At 37.7% G+C, this 15,678-nt stretch overlaps 1 protein-coding gene across 42 annotated transcripts in view; it reads left to right on the top strand.

Moving 5' to 3' along the window:
- OSBPL9 (oxysterol binding protein like 9) overlaps positions 1-15,678 on the top strand; it is a 167,436-nt gene that overhangs the window by 32,127 nt on the left and 119,631 nt on the right. For 33 of the 42 annotated variants that reach the window (XM_015139705.3, XM_015139695.3, XM_077957303.1 and 30 more), the window contains one exon: positions 4,465-4,515. The exons of 1 other annotated variant lie outside the window; for it this stretch is intronic. In XM_015139705.3, coding sequence (XP_014995191.1) covers positions 4,465-4,515 — 51 coding nt within the window. Of the gene's footprint in view, positions 1-3,491; positions 3,749-4,464; positions 4,516-15,678 lie in introns of those variants that run through there. 8 more of the 42 variants (XM_077957347.1, XM_077957323.1, XM_028833875.2 and 5 more) reach the window with 3 other exon arrangements.

Raw genomic sequence — 15,678 nt, 5'->3', positions numbered from 1 at the left:
TTGATAGAACTCACTATCTGGGCCTGGACTTTTCTTTGTGAGAAGTTTTTTGATTACTAATTCAGTCTTTTTACTTATTTTATGTCTATTCAGATTTTCTGTTTTTTCTTTAGTCAGTTTTGACAGTTTATATCTTTCTTGGAATTTGTTGGTTTCATCTAATTTGTTGTTCATTGTATTTCCTTAGAGTTTTTTTGTTTTTGTAAGATTGATAATAATGTTTTTTTCTTTCATTCCTGATTTTAGTACTTTGAATCCCCTTCTTTTTCCTTGGTCAGTCTAGCTAATGATTTATCAATTTTGTTGATTTTTTAAAGAACCAACTTTTGGCCATTCACAGTGGCACGTGCCTGTAATCCCAGCACTTTGGGAGGCCGAGACAGGTGGATTGCTTGAGCTCAGGAGTAGCCCGAGAACCCCTTCGGAGTAGAACATATGAGTTCGATATTTCCACTTCATGGGGGTAATCCTGTTTTGTCATCCAGCTGAAAAGACTGTAGCATTCATTTCAGAGTGGTCCTTTTTTAAGGTACTGGGCCTTGTAGCTGGAGGCAGAGAGAGTGACAGTTACTGGGCTGTAGACCACATATCTATTTGTGCCAATTTGCTTAAAAAAGGACATTTGTTAGCAGGTTTCAGAACATTGGTAAGGTAACATTCAGTAGGAGGATTGCTGGCGTTATGTCAGCTACCTTTCTGTCATTACCAGAAGCTACTAGGATTCATCAGAAATAACCTAATATTTGGTGAATGGCATTGGCTTAGACAGATTTGCTTCAGACCAGGATGTAGCTGAAGATCGCTGGCAGCTGGGACTTTCCTCCTCATCTCTCTGCTTCTCTTGTTGTGTAGGCTTGCTTTCTTCACAGAGAAGGCACAGGACCAGTGGCTTCTGTACCTCACAGCTTCAAGAGCAGATAGGAAGGAGCTCTTCCCTTCACCCTGGTTGAAAAACTTCCTGGGAGATGACTCTGTCCTGCCCTGTGGGGTAGTGGGTCCTGTGATTGGTCAGCTTCCTTTGTCAGAAAAGGCTGTGTCTGGTGGAAGCAGTCACACCAGCTTCCCTATAGCCCCACATTAAAGCTGAGTGGGGAGAGTGAGGGAGAGGGCCCTGTGCTATTGTGAAAGAGGAGAATTTGATGCTATTAGAGCTCAGTTAAGGTCTGGGAGAATGATTTGCAGGACAGGCATTTCTAACTATGCAACTCAGCCACATTTTACGTATGTAACACTGGGTAACTTACTTGATATCCCTAGTGTCACTTTCAGTTGTAATATAGGAGTTATTCTTACCATGCAAAGGCTTGTAAGGTTTACTGTATATAAAGTGCCTGTTACATAGGGACAGCAATGAGTGAGAATCTGCTGCTTCTGTTATTGTTATTATTAATGTTGCTATTATCCCTTTCTCCAAGTCCTCATATTTAACAGTGATATTTTTCTAAAACACACCTTTAAGAATGCTATTTCCCTCTTTAGTAGCTCCCCATTAACTATTGAATAAAATTAAATTTCCTTAACTCCATGTATTTTTCAGACCCTTCAGGATCTGGTCCCCGTAATCTTCTTTTCAGCCTCATTTTTTAAAATGTTTAATTTTAACTTTTTTGAAACAGTCTCACTTTGTTGCCCAGGATGGAGTGCAGCGGCGCTATCTCGGCTCACTGCACCCTCTGCCTCCCAGGCTCAAGGGAGGGATTCTCCTACTTCAGCCTCCCAAGTAGCTGGGATTACAGGCGTGCACCACCATGCCCAGCTAATTTTTGTTTTTTTAGTAGAGATAGAGTTTCACCATGTTTGCCAGGCTAGTCTTGAACTCCTGGCCTCACTCAAGTGATCTGCCCACCTCGGCCTCCCAAAATGTTGGGATTATAGGTGTGAGCCACTGTTCCTGGCCTTCAGTCTTATCTGTAAGTTCCTCTCTGCACCCTATGCTGTTGTCTATACATCTACTCTCCTATGAATAGGAAAGTAGAGTTTTCTACATCTGTGCCTTTGCTGATGCTGTCCCCTTGTCTTGGAATGGCCTTTCCCCCCACTACCTTCCCTCTCTTTTTATCAGATTTCTTGTTTCTTTCTTTCTTTTTTAAAGCCCCAGGTTGAAACTTGAAACCTGATCATTTCAGTTTTGCTTCCTTCCCTCATCTTTTTCCTTGACAGGGAGGAGCCTTCTGGAGTCCACAGCACTTATTTTTGCTCTATTACAGTTGTTTACATGTTAGTCTTTTTTATGTTTTGGAAGAATCTAAGCCAATTGTTTTGTAGAATGTCACACATTCTGGATTTGTGTGATGATTTCCTAGTTGTATTTGTTTTAATTATTTTCAGTTATCTCTCTTAGTGTTTTCTTTTTTGTTGTTGAAAAAAGGGTCTTGCTTTGTTGCCCAGGTTAGAGTGCAATGGTGTGGTCATGGCTCACTGCAGCCTTGACCTCCTGGGCTCAAGCAGTCCTCCCACCTCTCAGCCTCCTGAGAGCTGGGACTATAGCTGTGTACCACCACACCTAGCTAATATTTTGTAGTTTTTGTAGAGATAGAGTTTTGTCATGTTGCCCAGGCTGATCTTGAACTCCTGGGCCCAAGCGACCCTCTTGCCTCGGACTCTGAAAGTGCTGGGTTAGGAAATTAGGAAATGATTAGGATTATAATTGGCCCTCTTAGTGTTTTTTAATTTGTAACCCTAATAGTTGTATTACCACTGGGACCTGTCTTGCCTTTTTTCTGTTTACTGTAATTTTATTTAAAAAATTGTGTTATAGTAGAAGAGGATCAAGGATGAATATATTAGTTTTACCTTTTTTGGGTTAATTTTGTATTCTAACCTCATCAGGGATTTTCAGATCTAATTATTATTTTTGTGTATTTCCTTTACACTTTTGAAGGGAAGATAAGTATAGGGTACAGTCAAAGGGCTACTAAATGCTTAAGGAATGTTTTCATCAACTGTTTTCTTTCACTAACTGTGTTATTAGTAAAGAACTCTTTTCAATTCTGCTTGGTATTGAGAAATTTTTTTCCTAAAATATGTGAGTCCTGATATTTATAGGTAGAACAAAAAGAATACTCTCTTTAGTATCTCAGTAATCACTTCTGAACATGAATTTTACAGCTCAAGACTTTGGATATAGGGCATCTATGGTTTCAAGCAGGATAATCATCTTTAAAACATAATCAAACAATATTGGCTTGTTTTGCTGCTTTCTCACACAGGTGGAGTACAGGAAAATACCAGTTGTTCAAGTATTAAGTATTTCAACTTCCATTATTTGAGGTGTTACTTTGTTGTATTGCACATGACTAATTTACTGTTAGGAATATTTACTGAATGTAAACATAGCACTTTTATATAACATAGGCTTTGCTTGGCTCAGTTTAGTAAGGGACACAGAGAGGTTAAGTTACATTTAATCAGTAAATGTTTTTTGAGCACCTGATATGTAACAGACACTGTTCTGAGGCATAAGTCAGATACAATTCCTACCCCCTAAGGAATGTGTAGTCTTGTGGGTGAAGTAAACCAGCGATTATAACACAGGGTGATGCATGCCACAACAGGGGAACACACAGAAGACTCTGGGAGTCCAGGGTGGAAATCTAAATCAGACAGAGCTAAGGTGATTGAAATGACAACGAGGCAGAGCATTTGGGTCAAGAAAATTCCAAACTGAGGGACATTGGATGAGAAGTCACAGAAGCAAAAATGTTACCCAGGGAATTGCAGAGGTAAAGCTAAAGCAATACTTCTTGAGGTATGGTCTTCTGTTTGCCTTTGTCAGAATTATCTGGGGGCAGCCGGGTACAGTGGCTCACGCTTGTAATCCTAGCACTTTGGGAAGCCAAGGTGGGTGGATCACCTGAGGTCAGGAGTTCGAGACCAACCTGGCCAACATGGTGAAACCCTGTTGCTACTAAAAACACAAAAATTAGCTGAGCGTGGTGGCGGGCGCCTGTATTCCCAGCTACTCTGGAGACTGAGGCAGGAGAATCGCTTGAACCCAGGAGGCAGAAGTTGCAGTGAGCCAAGATTGCACCATTGCACTCCAGCCCGGGCGACAGAGTGAGACTCCATCTCAAAACAAAACAAACAAACAAAAATAATTATCTGGGAGTGATTCTTAAACCTCCAGGTGATTCTTAGCCTTCTAGGTGGTTCTCTGACTCCCTAAAGTATGAGAAACACTCGTACTTAAGGGAATGAAGAAGGAATGAAAATAATGATTTAATTTATGTTACATTAAAGGTATGTGTAAAGTTCTATGATTAGGTTAATTTATATAGACTGTATGACATTTTCATTTAAAATCTGTGTATTTTCCTGTCTATAAGTAATTTCTTTTTGGAAGGGGAGTTGGCAGAAGGGATGGGTATTACTGTAAATCTTGTCCTTTTATTCCCCAGATGATTCTAAAAACAATTTACCAGTCTGTTAATGTTTTATTCATTGACTGCTTTGTTTTTCTTTTAGTCCAAGGACAAAATGATGAGAGGCTCTCGCAGAGGATGTGTTAGACTCAGAGTGAGTATTTATTCATTTTTATGAAAATCAATTTTGACAGAAAGAAGAAAATTGTATTCTGATAGAATTATGGAAGTCTAAATTTAGTTTAGCTTCCTTATGTAATTGTAGGGGCAGGTATCTAAGTCTCAGAGAGAAAATGTAATTTCTCCAACTAACTGCTAGTCAGTATCAGAACCAGGACTAGAACTCAGTTATTTTGGCCCATGATTAAATGTTGTGTTTATGACTTAATGCATGTACTGATTTTCTTAAACCTCTGCTTTACAGACAAGAGACAAGGGCTGGAAATTAAATGAGTTATAGTGTTGGTGGTATATTAACAGTAGAAAAAATGGAAAAATCCCAACTGTTAGCTGCTGCTGCTTTGTTTTTCCTATTCCTATTTACTGTTTAATCATGGTATATATAGCAGTGCTGTCCAGTAGAAATACAATGTTAGCTGCATCTATAATTTAAAGTTTCCTAGTAAGCCACATTTCAAAAGAAAAAAGAAACAGGCAAAATTAATGTTTTGTCTAGGTCAATATATCTGAAATATTATTATTTGAACATGTAATTAATAAAAAATTATTAAGATATTTTACAATCTTTTTTTCCATACTAACTATTCAAAATCCAGTGTGTCTTTTACACAAAGGGTACATCTCAATTAGGACTAGCTGTACTTCAGAGAAGGGGATCAATAGCCACATGTGGCTAGTGGCTGCCTTATAGTGCGTACCTATAGCTTCATGCTGCTTTCAATTTCCACCATTGTTTGAATAAGTAAAGGCAAGAAAGAATGCATGGCTGGGGATACAGTTTCTAATATTCCATTGTATATGAAGAAAAGTCGCTTCTATCATAACTAGGTTTATCAGCTTCTAGGAGCCTTTTCTTCAGGACCCTGTTGACTTCTTTCTTCCATCTTTTTTTTCTGCATCCTTACTTTTGAAGATGTGAATATATTTGGTAAACATATTATTGCCATTATTAACAGTCCTTGATAGAATTGGGAAATAACGCTGAGAAAGACACCAAATTATAATAGAAAAATCCTGGCACTGAGATAGGAGTAGGTATGGGAGATTTGCAGGATGGAAGTGAGACAGGCCTGTTTCAAACAGATGGTATATATGTGATAGCACAAAGATTTTTAAAAATTCAACTTCTAGTTGAATTTTTTTTTTCCCTAAAATTTTCCTTTGGTTTCTCTTTTGTCTGCTTCGTGTAATTACTTTTCTAAGCACTTGCTGTTGACCTCAGTCACCAGTCAGTCTGGTATTAACTGCTCTTTTGGCTTGAGATAGGTTCAGTAGTGAGACTTTGGCAGAACTGTCTTGAGAGAGCACTGCAGTTGAATTCCATCTGGATTTAGGCCACTGTCTCATTGTTACAGTTAATCCACTGGTTTTGTCTGTCTTTTTTTGTTTTTGCTTTTAAATATAGCTTAATTAATTATTAACCCTTCTAACTACCATCTTAAGAAATAGAATTTTGCCAGCTGTACCTGAAGCCTCTCCACATGCTCAAGTTAAATAAATTACATCCCTTATGTGTCTCCTAAAGTAATCACTTCTTGTATTTGGTTATAACTTTTTTACCCAAATGTGCATCCGTAAGTCCTATAGTTTTCTTACCTATTTATTTAACTTGATGTCTTTTGTTTACAATTTGTCTTTTGAAGAATCCGGAGCAACTGGGTGCTGTAGCTCACGCCTTTAATCCCAACACTGGGAGGCCAAGCGAGGCAGAGGATCATTTGAGCCCAGTAGTTTGAGACCAGCCTGGGAAACATAGTGAGATCCCCATCTCTACAAAAAATTAAAAAATATTATCTGGATGTGGTGACACATGCTTATAGTCCCAGCTACTTGAGAGGCTGAGGCAGGAGGAGCGCTTGAGCCCAGGAAGTCAAGGTTGTAGTGAGCCATAATTGTGCCACTGCCTTCCAGCCTGGGTGACAGAGTGAGACCCTGAGACCCTGTCTGAAAAAAAAAGAAAAAAACAAAAGAATCCAGACCCTTTGACCTGTAAGAATTTTCCATAGTATAGATTTTACTGATTGCAACAGTGGTGCAGTTCGCTATATTCCTTTGTCCATTGTTTTTGCTGCAAATTGGCAGCTGAATCCAGAGACTGGATCAGACTTAGGTTTGATCCCTTTGGCAAGACTGTAGGTGGTGGTGTGTTCTTTTAGTAGGAAGAACATAATGTCTAGTTTTTGCCCTTTGTTGATATTAGCAGCTATTGACATTCAGTGCCTACACCCATTAACTCATTGAGGGTTGCAAAATGATGACAGTCTATCATTTTGTTTTAATTTTTATCAGAAATAATTTTATAAGGAGACATTTCACCTATTACTTGGTTACCCAGTGGTGCAGTTAAAATAGGCAAGATGAGTGCTTGATTATTTCCTTTTATTTACCAAATTTTAAAGGTAATGAATTGGCTTCAAAAACAACCACTTATATATATTTCCAAAAGAATTGAAGCAGGGACTGAAACGGATGCTTATATATCCATGTTCACAGAAGCATTATTTGCAATATTCACAGCAGCCAAGAGGTGGAAAGGATCCAAGTGTCCATCCACTGATGAATGGATAAAAAATGTGGTGTATAAATACAGTCTATTATTATTATTATTATTCAGTCTTATAAAGGAAGGAGATTCTGACACATGCTGCAACATAGATGAACCTTAAGGACACTAGACTAAGTGAAATAAGCCAGTTACAAAAAGACAAAAATGGTATGATTCCACTTATGTGGGACACCTAGAGTAGCCAAAATCAGAGACAGAAAGTAGAATCGTGGTTTCCAGGGTTCAGGAGTAGGGGAGATGGGGACTTAGTGTTTAATGAGTAGGGAGTTTTCAGTTTGGAAAGATGAAAAAACTCTGGAGATGGATGGTGATGATGGTGATCATCACATCATGAACAGTGTGAATGTCCTTAATGCCACTGAACTGTACACTTAAAAATGGTTAAAATAATAAATTTCATGTTAGTATGTTTTACCATACACATAAAAGCACCCATTTATTTCACAGTTTTATAGGTCAGACATCTCAGTTGGGTTTTGCGCTTAAGGTCTCATGTGACTGAAACCAAGGAGTTGGCTGGGCTGGGCCCTTATCTGGAGGCTCTGAAGAAGAGTCCTCGTCCAGGCTCATTCAGGGCATTTGCAGAATTCAATTCCTTGTGGTTGTAGAACTGAGGCCCTGTTTTTGTTGTTGGCTATCAGTTGTGTTCTGCTTTTAGCTTCTAGAAGCTACACATATTCTTGGTCACGTGGCCTAGACCCCTCCATCTTCATGTCAGTGATGTGCATTGAATCCTTCTGGTCCTCTGAATCTTTCTGACTTCCCATTCTGCTATCAGCTGCAGAAAATGCTCTGCTTTTAAAAGACCTCATGTGATAATATCAGATTAGGTCCACCAGATAATCTCCCTTTTGCCATGTAATATAACATAATTACTCCTGCGATATCATCATATTCACCGTTTTCATCCATATTCAAAGGGGAGGAGATTATACAGGGGCAAGGGTCTGTGAGAGTCTTTCTTAAAATTCTGCCTACTACACAGCATGACAGAGAAGAACCAAATATACCTGTGTTTGAATCCCATCGCTTTGTTGACTGGAAAAGGGAAGCTATCATAAGCTTCCTGAGCTTGAGTTTCCTCTTCTTTAAGGTGGAGATAATACTCTTCTTGCAGAATTTTGTGAGGATTAGGTCCTGGCACATAGATGGAACTTATTACTTAGAAGCGTGTATGTGTGTGTTTGTCCCACTGTGTGCGCACACGTGCATTTTACTAGGCTTTGTGGTATTTTCCAAAAATTAGACTGCCGAGGCTTCTTAGTCAAGAAATATCTGGAGGGTTTGTTTACAATACAGTTACCAAGTCAACCTTCTAGATAGGCTGCTTTAGTGCAGTGCTCTCGAACCTTTATTTTTAAACAGATTATCCAGGTAATTATGTTGTGTAACCAAGAGGGACCACCGGTGTAGAAACAATCAGAGAGACCTGGGGCTGAATTTTACTCAGCTCTTCCCTTACTGACTCTGACATTGGGCAAATTTCTTAACTTTTATGAGGATACCATGATATAACTGGTAGGGTTGCTGTGAGGCTTAGCAATTATGTATGTATAGGAAATGGTAACTGCTATGGATGACAACAATGATGACAATGATGATGATGAATATGGTGGTGATAGATACTGCATCTAGATTCCAAATGAGCTTAATGAGCTATCACTGACGGCACTACTGATCTTGCCTGTGCCCCTTCCATCCCATCCTATATTTGATTCACGCTATGTTTCTTCCTGTTCCCTCACTGTGCTTCTTCATTCCTTATTGCTTCTGACTTTTTTTTTTCATATATCATGGAAGTTCTGCACCCTCTATCTGATGAGCTCTTTGCTTAAGAGACTTTTCAAATGCTACCTCATCTGTGAAGCCTTTTTGATCCACTTACTTCTAACAGGTTTAATTCTTCCCCATCCTCTACTTTGTTTTTCCTTCTTCTCCGTCTCCTGCTTCTCCTCCCCCTCCTTGCTCTCTCCCCAACTTTTGACAGGATCTTGCTCTGTCACCCAGGCTGGAGTGCAATTATAGCTCACTACATCCCCAAATTCCTGGCCTCAAGCAATCCTCCTACCTCAACCTCCTGAGTAGCTAGAATTACGGGTGTGTACCATCACACCCGGCTAATTAAAAAAAAATTTTTTTTTTTTAAGAGAGAAGATCTCACTGTGTTGCCTAGGCAGTCTTCCTAACTCAGTCTCCTAACTCCCGGCCTCAGGCAGTCCTCCTAACCCAGTCTCCCAAAGCATTGGAATTACAGGCACCAGCGACCATGCCCGGCCTATTTTTTTGTATTTGTGATTTAGAGCCGTGAAATTACTTGTTACATTGTATTACATGTTAATTTTTCTGTTTTCTCCACTTGGATAATAAGTTCTTATTCACTGTCACAGTTGCCTGGCACATAATAAATACTCAAAAATGCTTATTGTTAATTTTGTGTATTTATAAAAATAATCAGTAAGTGTTGGGAAATTTGCCTTTACTATGGTTTGCATACAAAAGAACTGTGGGAGTTACTTAAACATAATATGAGCCAGTGGTATGATATATTTTCTAAAAAAAACAAAGCAAAACACCCGTGTGAATATAGGGTACATAAAAGGAGAATGGAGAAAGGAACCATAGAGGAAACCCAGATCAGGTGCTGTGCTAGATAATTTTCATACACATTCCCATCATAACCCTGGTAGGTAAATGCTCATATTTCATTTTACAGATAATGAGACTGAGACTCAAACTACTCTTAGTAACTTATCAAGGTCACATAGAAATGGTGAATCTGAGATTGGACTTGGGTCTTATTTCAAAGCCCTGTTCAATTCTTAATGTTACTAGGCTCCCATTCCTCTGGACTAGAAGAGTGAATTCAGATACCGTAAGTTATTGTAAGGCAGTGTAAAACCAGTGGAGGAAAGCAGAAAAGTGAAAAACTTTCTTTGTGTTGGTTACGAAGTGTGTGCCACTAGATGGTGCCCTTTCCTTGATGAAGAAGTAAAATGTTGATTGGGTCCTGTGGTTTGATTCCTTCCCATACTAGTCAAAAAGAAAACATTGGCATTTTCAGATAATATCTGGAAAATGGAGACATGACAACATTTGAGGCAGTGTGGCCCGGGCTTGGTGGCTCATGCCTGTAATCCAGCACTTTGGGAGGGTGAGGCAGGAGGATCACTTGAGTTCAGCAGTTTGAGACCAGCCTGGGCAACAATGAGACCTCTTCTCTACAAAAAAAAATGAACAAAATCAGCTGGGTGTGGTGGCTTACACCTCTAGTCCCAGCTACTTGGGAGGCTGAGGTGGGAGGATCACTTGAGTGCAGAAGGTCAAGGCTGCAGTGAGCTGAGATCATACTGCTGCGCTCCAGCCTAGGTAACAAGAGGAAGACCCTGTCTCAAAGAAAAAAAAAAAAAAGTAGGATGTAGTGGCAAAAACAAATACAGGGCATGTATATAATGAAATTCAGATTTAGATTCTGCCATATTCTGGCATTGTGATTTGAGGCAACTTTTCAACTCTGAGCCCTATTTTCCATATCTGTGGGCTAGGCATCATGCCATTTACTCATAGTATTGTGAGTACCAAATTTAGTTAGTAAAATTTGAAAAGTACTCAAACACAGTGTTTGGAGCTTAATAGGATCTAAATGAATGGTAGGTTTTTTTTGTAATTCGTAATTTCTGTTAATACAGATGAATCCCAGATGCTGAAGAATTCTAAAGGGCCTTAGGAATCACCAAAGAAAAATGAATTATATTAAACAAGGTTTTAATGGTAAATGTGTTATACATCTTTGAAAACTATTAATCCACATATGATTTAGAGTAACCCTCTTTTACTCCATCCAGTGAAACTGAGTATTCCATTTACCTGTTGTACTGGGTATCAGAATTGAATGTGATTTCCTGAGGGATGCATTATCTATTCTCTTTTCTTTTAGTCTCTCATGAGAGAGGTCAGTGGTGCACCATGACAGAATATTAATATTTACAGTAATGACTTCTGTTAGTGCCCTATTTCATTGATACCATGACTTTTTTTTTTTTTTTCCACAATTCTATAAGGTGTTAGTTTTAGGTTACTGTATAACCTTAAGAATGTCTTCCTTTTTCCCTTGGATCTGTATCCTGTAAGAACTTTTATCAATTGTCTTGTCATTTCACTGTGAAAAGTCACTCTATTCATTCTGGCTTTTCTTGTCAATTCAGTAGCCTTTTTGTAAGCTCTTTCCCTTCTCTATGAATTTAATATTGAAAATATCCTCCCTTGGGCAAGATGTAAACATCTATTTAACCTCTGTGATTGGTACGTAGATGTCATTAGTGCTATATTTTATGAATGTTTATACTATTTCATAATTACAAATTAAAAATTAAATGAAAGAGAAAGTGATGCGAGAATATATTCCAGGCAAGTGCTAACCATAAGAAAGCTGGGAAACAGAATTAATGTCAGACATAGAATACTAAGAAAATAAATTAAATTATTATGGAAAAAGAGAATACCAAAGACACGGTATCACATAGATAACATTCTTTGACAACAATGGAATAAATTAGAAATTCTAAAGGGTCCTTGACGAAACAGTAGCCACCCACCTCAGACATATACTTCTGAATGATTCATTGGTGAAAGTAGAAATCATAATAGAAATCGTGAAATATCTAAATCTGAACAATAATGAGAAAACCACATGTTAAAACTGCATCTATGGAAGTCTATGATTTATAATCTTAAATGAATATATTACAAGACAGATTGAGAATTAATGATCTAAGCATTACATTTTTAAAATTAGGAAAAGAAAAGTAATAGCAGAGGAAATAGAAAGAAGAAAATAACAAAAAGAATACACTAATGAAATGGGAAATAAACAGTAGAGAGCATAAACAAACTGAACTGTGATTCTGTGAGAACAGTAATAAAATAAACCCCCGTTAGATTGGGAGGAAAAAAACAAAGGCACAAATAATATTAAGAATGGAAAAAGATAAGTACATAATAGTAGAGATGAAAAATTGGCAGGAAGCTGCTACAAATATATGTTGCCAATAAATTTGAAAGCTTACATGAAAAATGGATAATTTCTCAAAAAAGTATACATCAACAAAATTAGACTATCAAAGAACTTGACAAGGTGATTCTAAAAGTCATTTAAAATTTGGGAAAGTGGAGAGATATTTTTAAAGAATAAGGTGTTGGTGGACTTGCCGCTCCAGATATTAAGGTTTTTAAATGAAACTATGGTAATTAAAATGGTATGGTGGTGTTATAAGAGAAAGAAATAGATTAGTGGAATGGAAGAGAAAGCTGAAAAACAGAACCATTTGGATTTGGGCCTTGGAATAAGCTGGAAATTTGGTATATGATAGAGCATTACAAATCAGACATTATCACTTTGTAAATGAAGCTGGATCAATTGGGTGTCCATATGAAAAAAAGAATATTACTCTTTACCCAATGTGATACACAAAAACAAATTTCAGATGTATAAGAGGTATAAAATGAAATTTTAAACTTAGAAAAAAAGCATAGGTGATATCTTTATGATGTCGAGATAGAGCAGAAAGCATAAACCACAATGGCAAATATTTGTGGATTTGACAACATTCAAAATTTAAAACCTTTGAACAAAAAAAGATACCACAGTAAAAGGGAAAAGACAACTCATGGACAGAAGAGAAAATACTTACATCAATTGGCAAAGGATTAATATTCCGTGTATATATAAATAACTCCTGCATATTAATAAAGAAGACAAAAAAATCCCCCCAAATGCATACAAATTGGTAAAAAAGACAAAAGAATACTCAAAATGTAGACAAGTTACATACTTTCAATTCATGTAAGGGGGAACAAGAAGGTAAAATGTTGAATGCAAAAGCAAAGCAAATTGTTTACCAATCTGTTACTGGCATCTAGGACAGTGCCTAAAAATTCAATAAATACTCGTTGAATCAATGAATGAATGATGCTAAAGTAGGTCCTCCATGCAGCGTCTTCTTTAGTGAGCAGGTTGAACCTCAAGCCATTCTGCTCCCTGCTATATTATTGATTCTCTCACTCCTCTCTAGACCATATGTTCCTCCAGGGCATAGACATGTTTTGTATCCCCTGGCTGTTACTGTTCTTGGTCCAGAATAGGTATTTAGTAAGTTTGTTGAAGTAATTAGTGAATATTGTTTACTGTCACCATGTCCTGTTAAGAACAGGCTTTAAATCAGGGTTTGCAAGACCTAGAATTCTTCTCCATTTTAGTTGTTGGACCTTTGGCAAACTTAAAAAAATTTTTTTTTAAACTTGAGTCCCAGTTTCTTAATCTCTAAAAAAGAGTAATGATCTGTTCTGCCTAAATCTCAGGGACCATATTTAATTGCACCATGTGAATGTAAGTAGACTTCCAGTGTCATTTAAGCAGTGATGAAAAGTATGTGGTTGTGGAGTTATAATGGGAGTAGCTATGCTGTGTATTCTTAGCACTGTCTACATTCCTTTTAGGAGCCTGTGAGCAATCTGTGTCCCAGAGGAGTCATCATTCTTTTTAATTATTTTTGGAACCAATTCACTAGCCTACTTTTCTCTTCTTTTTGCAAAGGGAGATTGGCCCCAAAATAGCCAGAATTCTGTTTCTTTCTTTTTTTTCCCTCTCAAGCCATGAGAGCAAAACTATCTTTCTGTCTTTGGCATCAGAATGATGATTCATGTCTGAAGTATGTCTGTGTGTATAGAAAAAAAAAAGGAAAAGAGGGAAAGTCAGCATATTCATCCAGTAGGACAAGATTGTGTAGCTCTAGTTTCTGTTTGGTGCCTTGATAGTGTGACCCTGGAGCAACAGGCACTTTGTTGACCTCAAGTACTGATAGAACTTTAAGAAGTTGACCATCTGAAACCTTCAGAAAAAAATCATGAGAGGTCACTGAAAGATATATATGTTTATTATGTTGGCATAATGGGAGTCATAAAAGTGGAGTTGAAAGAAAAACATTGGTATTTTTGTGGGTTAGTATAACAAATAACTTTTCTTAACAACAGAACACCATTTCATATATATATTATCAAAGGAATTTTTGCTCTACCAGATATAAACAAAAAAGTACTCTAGACCCAGATAAAGGGAGAGGAAGGATGTCTCAGGCAGAGGGAACATGTGCAAAAAATGGTGGTAGGAGAGAACTTGGGGCAATTGGTAAACCTTAAGCTATTTAAGTGTAGAATAGAGAGGTAGGCATGGAGCAAATCACTAAGGGCCTTGTAGGCTAGGCTGTGGCGGAAAGTGACCACATCCCTTAAGCCAGAAGTGCTTGAGAATGAAAGGGGGATCTATTCATTACTGAGTCAGGGCAACAGGAATAATCCAGGATTGTTCCAGGCAAACCAGGTCGTATGGTCACCTTGTGTGAAGGTCATCTTGATGTGTAACGTATCCTTCAAGGAATAGAAGATTAAAATAAATTATAAACTAAGGATTGGACAGCTGAATAATCTTGACTAAAAGGGAATGAGAGAGGCTAGCCAATTGCTAGATGAAGACATGGAATTGAAAAGGGCTGCTGCTAAAGAGTGTAAAGACTTGAGTCTTGAGTATGTGTAAATGCAGTTGGGAAAAAGAGAGAAAGAGAGAGAGAGAGAGACCGAGAAGAGAAATAGAGACCAGGAAGAGAGAGACAGAAATTGAAAATTGGCAGGGATATGGGGCATGAGTGTGGAAGGACTGGGTTTTAGATAGAAGAATGGATGCCTTTTTCATTATGATAAGTGGAAAGGAAGCATGCTGGGTTTAGATGCAAGTGAGTCTTCAGGTGGGAGGGCATAGCAGGAAGGTTTAGAATTTTTACCCAATGACTGCTTTTGTTGTTGGGAGTCCTAGCCAATGAATAAAGCAATAAAAGACATATAAGGTATAAGGCTTGGAGTAGAAGTAATAAGACTGTTATTCACAGCAACTCAATTGAGCATATGGAAAATCCAAAAGAATCTATGGATATAGCTATTATAATTGAGAATTGAATCTAGCAAGATAACCGGATACAAAGTTATTATATAAAAATCAATGATATTTCTGTATACTGACAACTAGCAATGAGAACATGAATTTTTTGAAATGGAGAACATTTATAATAGCATCAAAAGGCATCAAATTTTTAGGAATAAATATTAACAAAAGATGAGTGAGACCTCTACTCAGGAAATGATAAACATTATTGAAATTAAAAAATGCCTAAATAAATGGCAGTCTATTTATTTAGACTGGCAAATCCCAGTTTATTTCCAGTCATTTGAGTCATTATGCTGGCAAGTGTTTGTGTGTGTGTGTGTGTGTGTGTGTATGTGTAATGTGTGTAGCTGACTAAAAATTTATAAAGAGCCAAGAATATCCATTCCTGATTCCTGCCTTCTCAGCCAGCATACAGAACCCAGTAGAAATGGTGATTTGCTTTCATCTGCCCCTTTGGGGATGGCTAGCTATGACTGTGTTGATGATGTTTATTTATTTAAAAAAATTTTTTTAAATTGGAGGATTTACTCTACCTGATATCCAAATGTAAAGCCTTCCGGAAGATAATGTAGGAGAATATT

Source organism: Macaca mulatta, chromosome 1, assembly GCF_049350105.2.
Source record: "Macaca mulatta isolate MMU2019108-1 chromosome 1, T2T-MMU8v2.0, whole genome shotgun sequence".
Classification (NCBI taxonomy): Eukaryota; Metazoa; Chordata; class Mammalia; order Primates; family Cercopithecidae; genus Macaca; species Macaca mulatta.
This window is presented reverse-complemented; position numbering and strand designations above follow the sequence as displayed.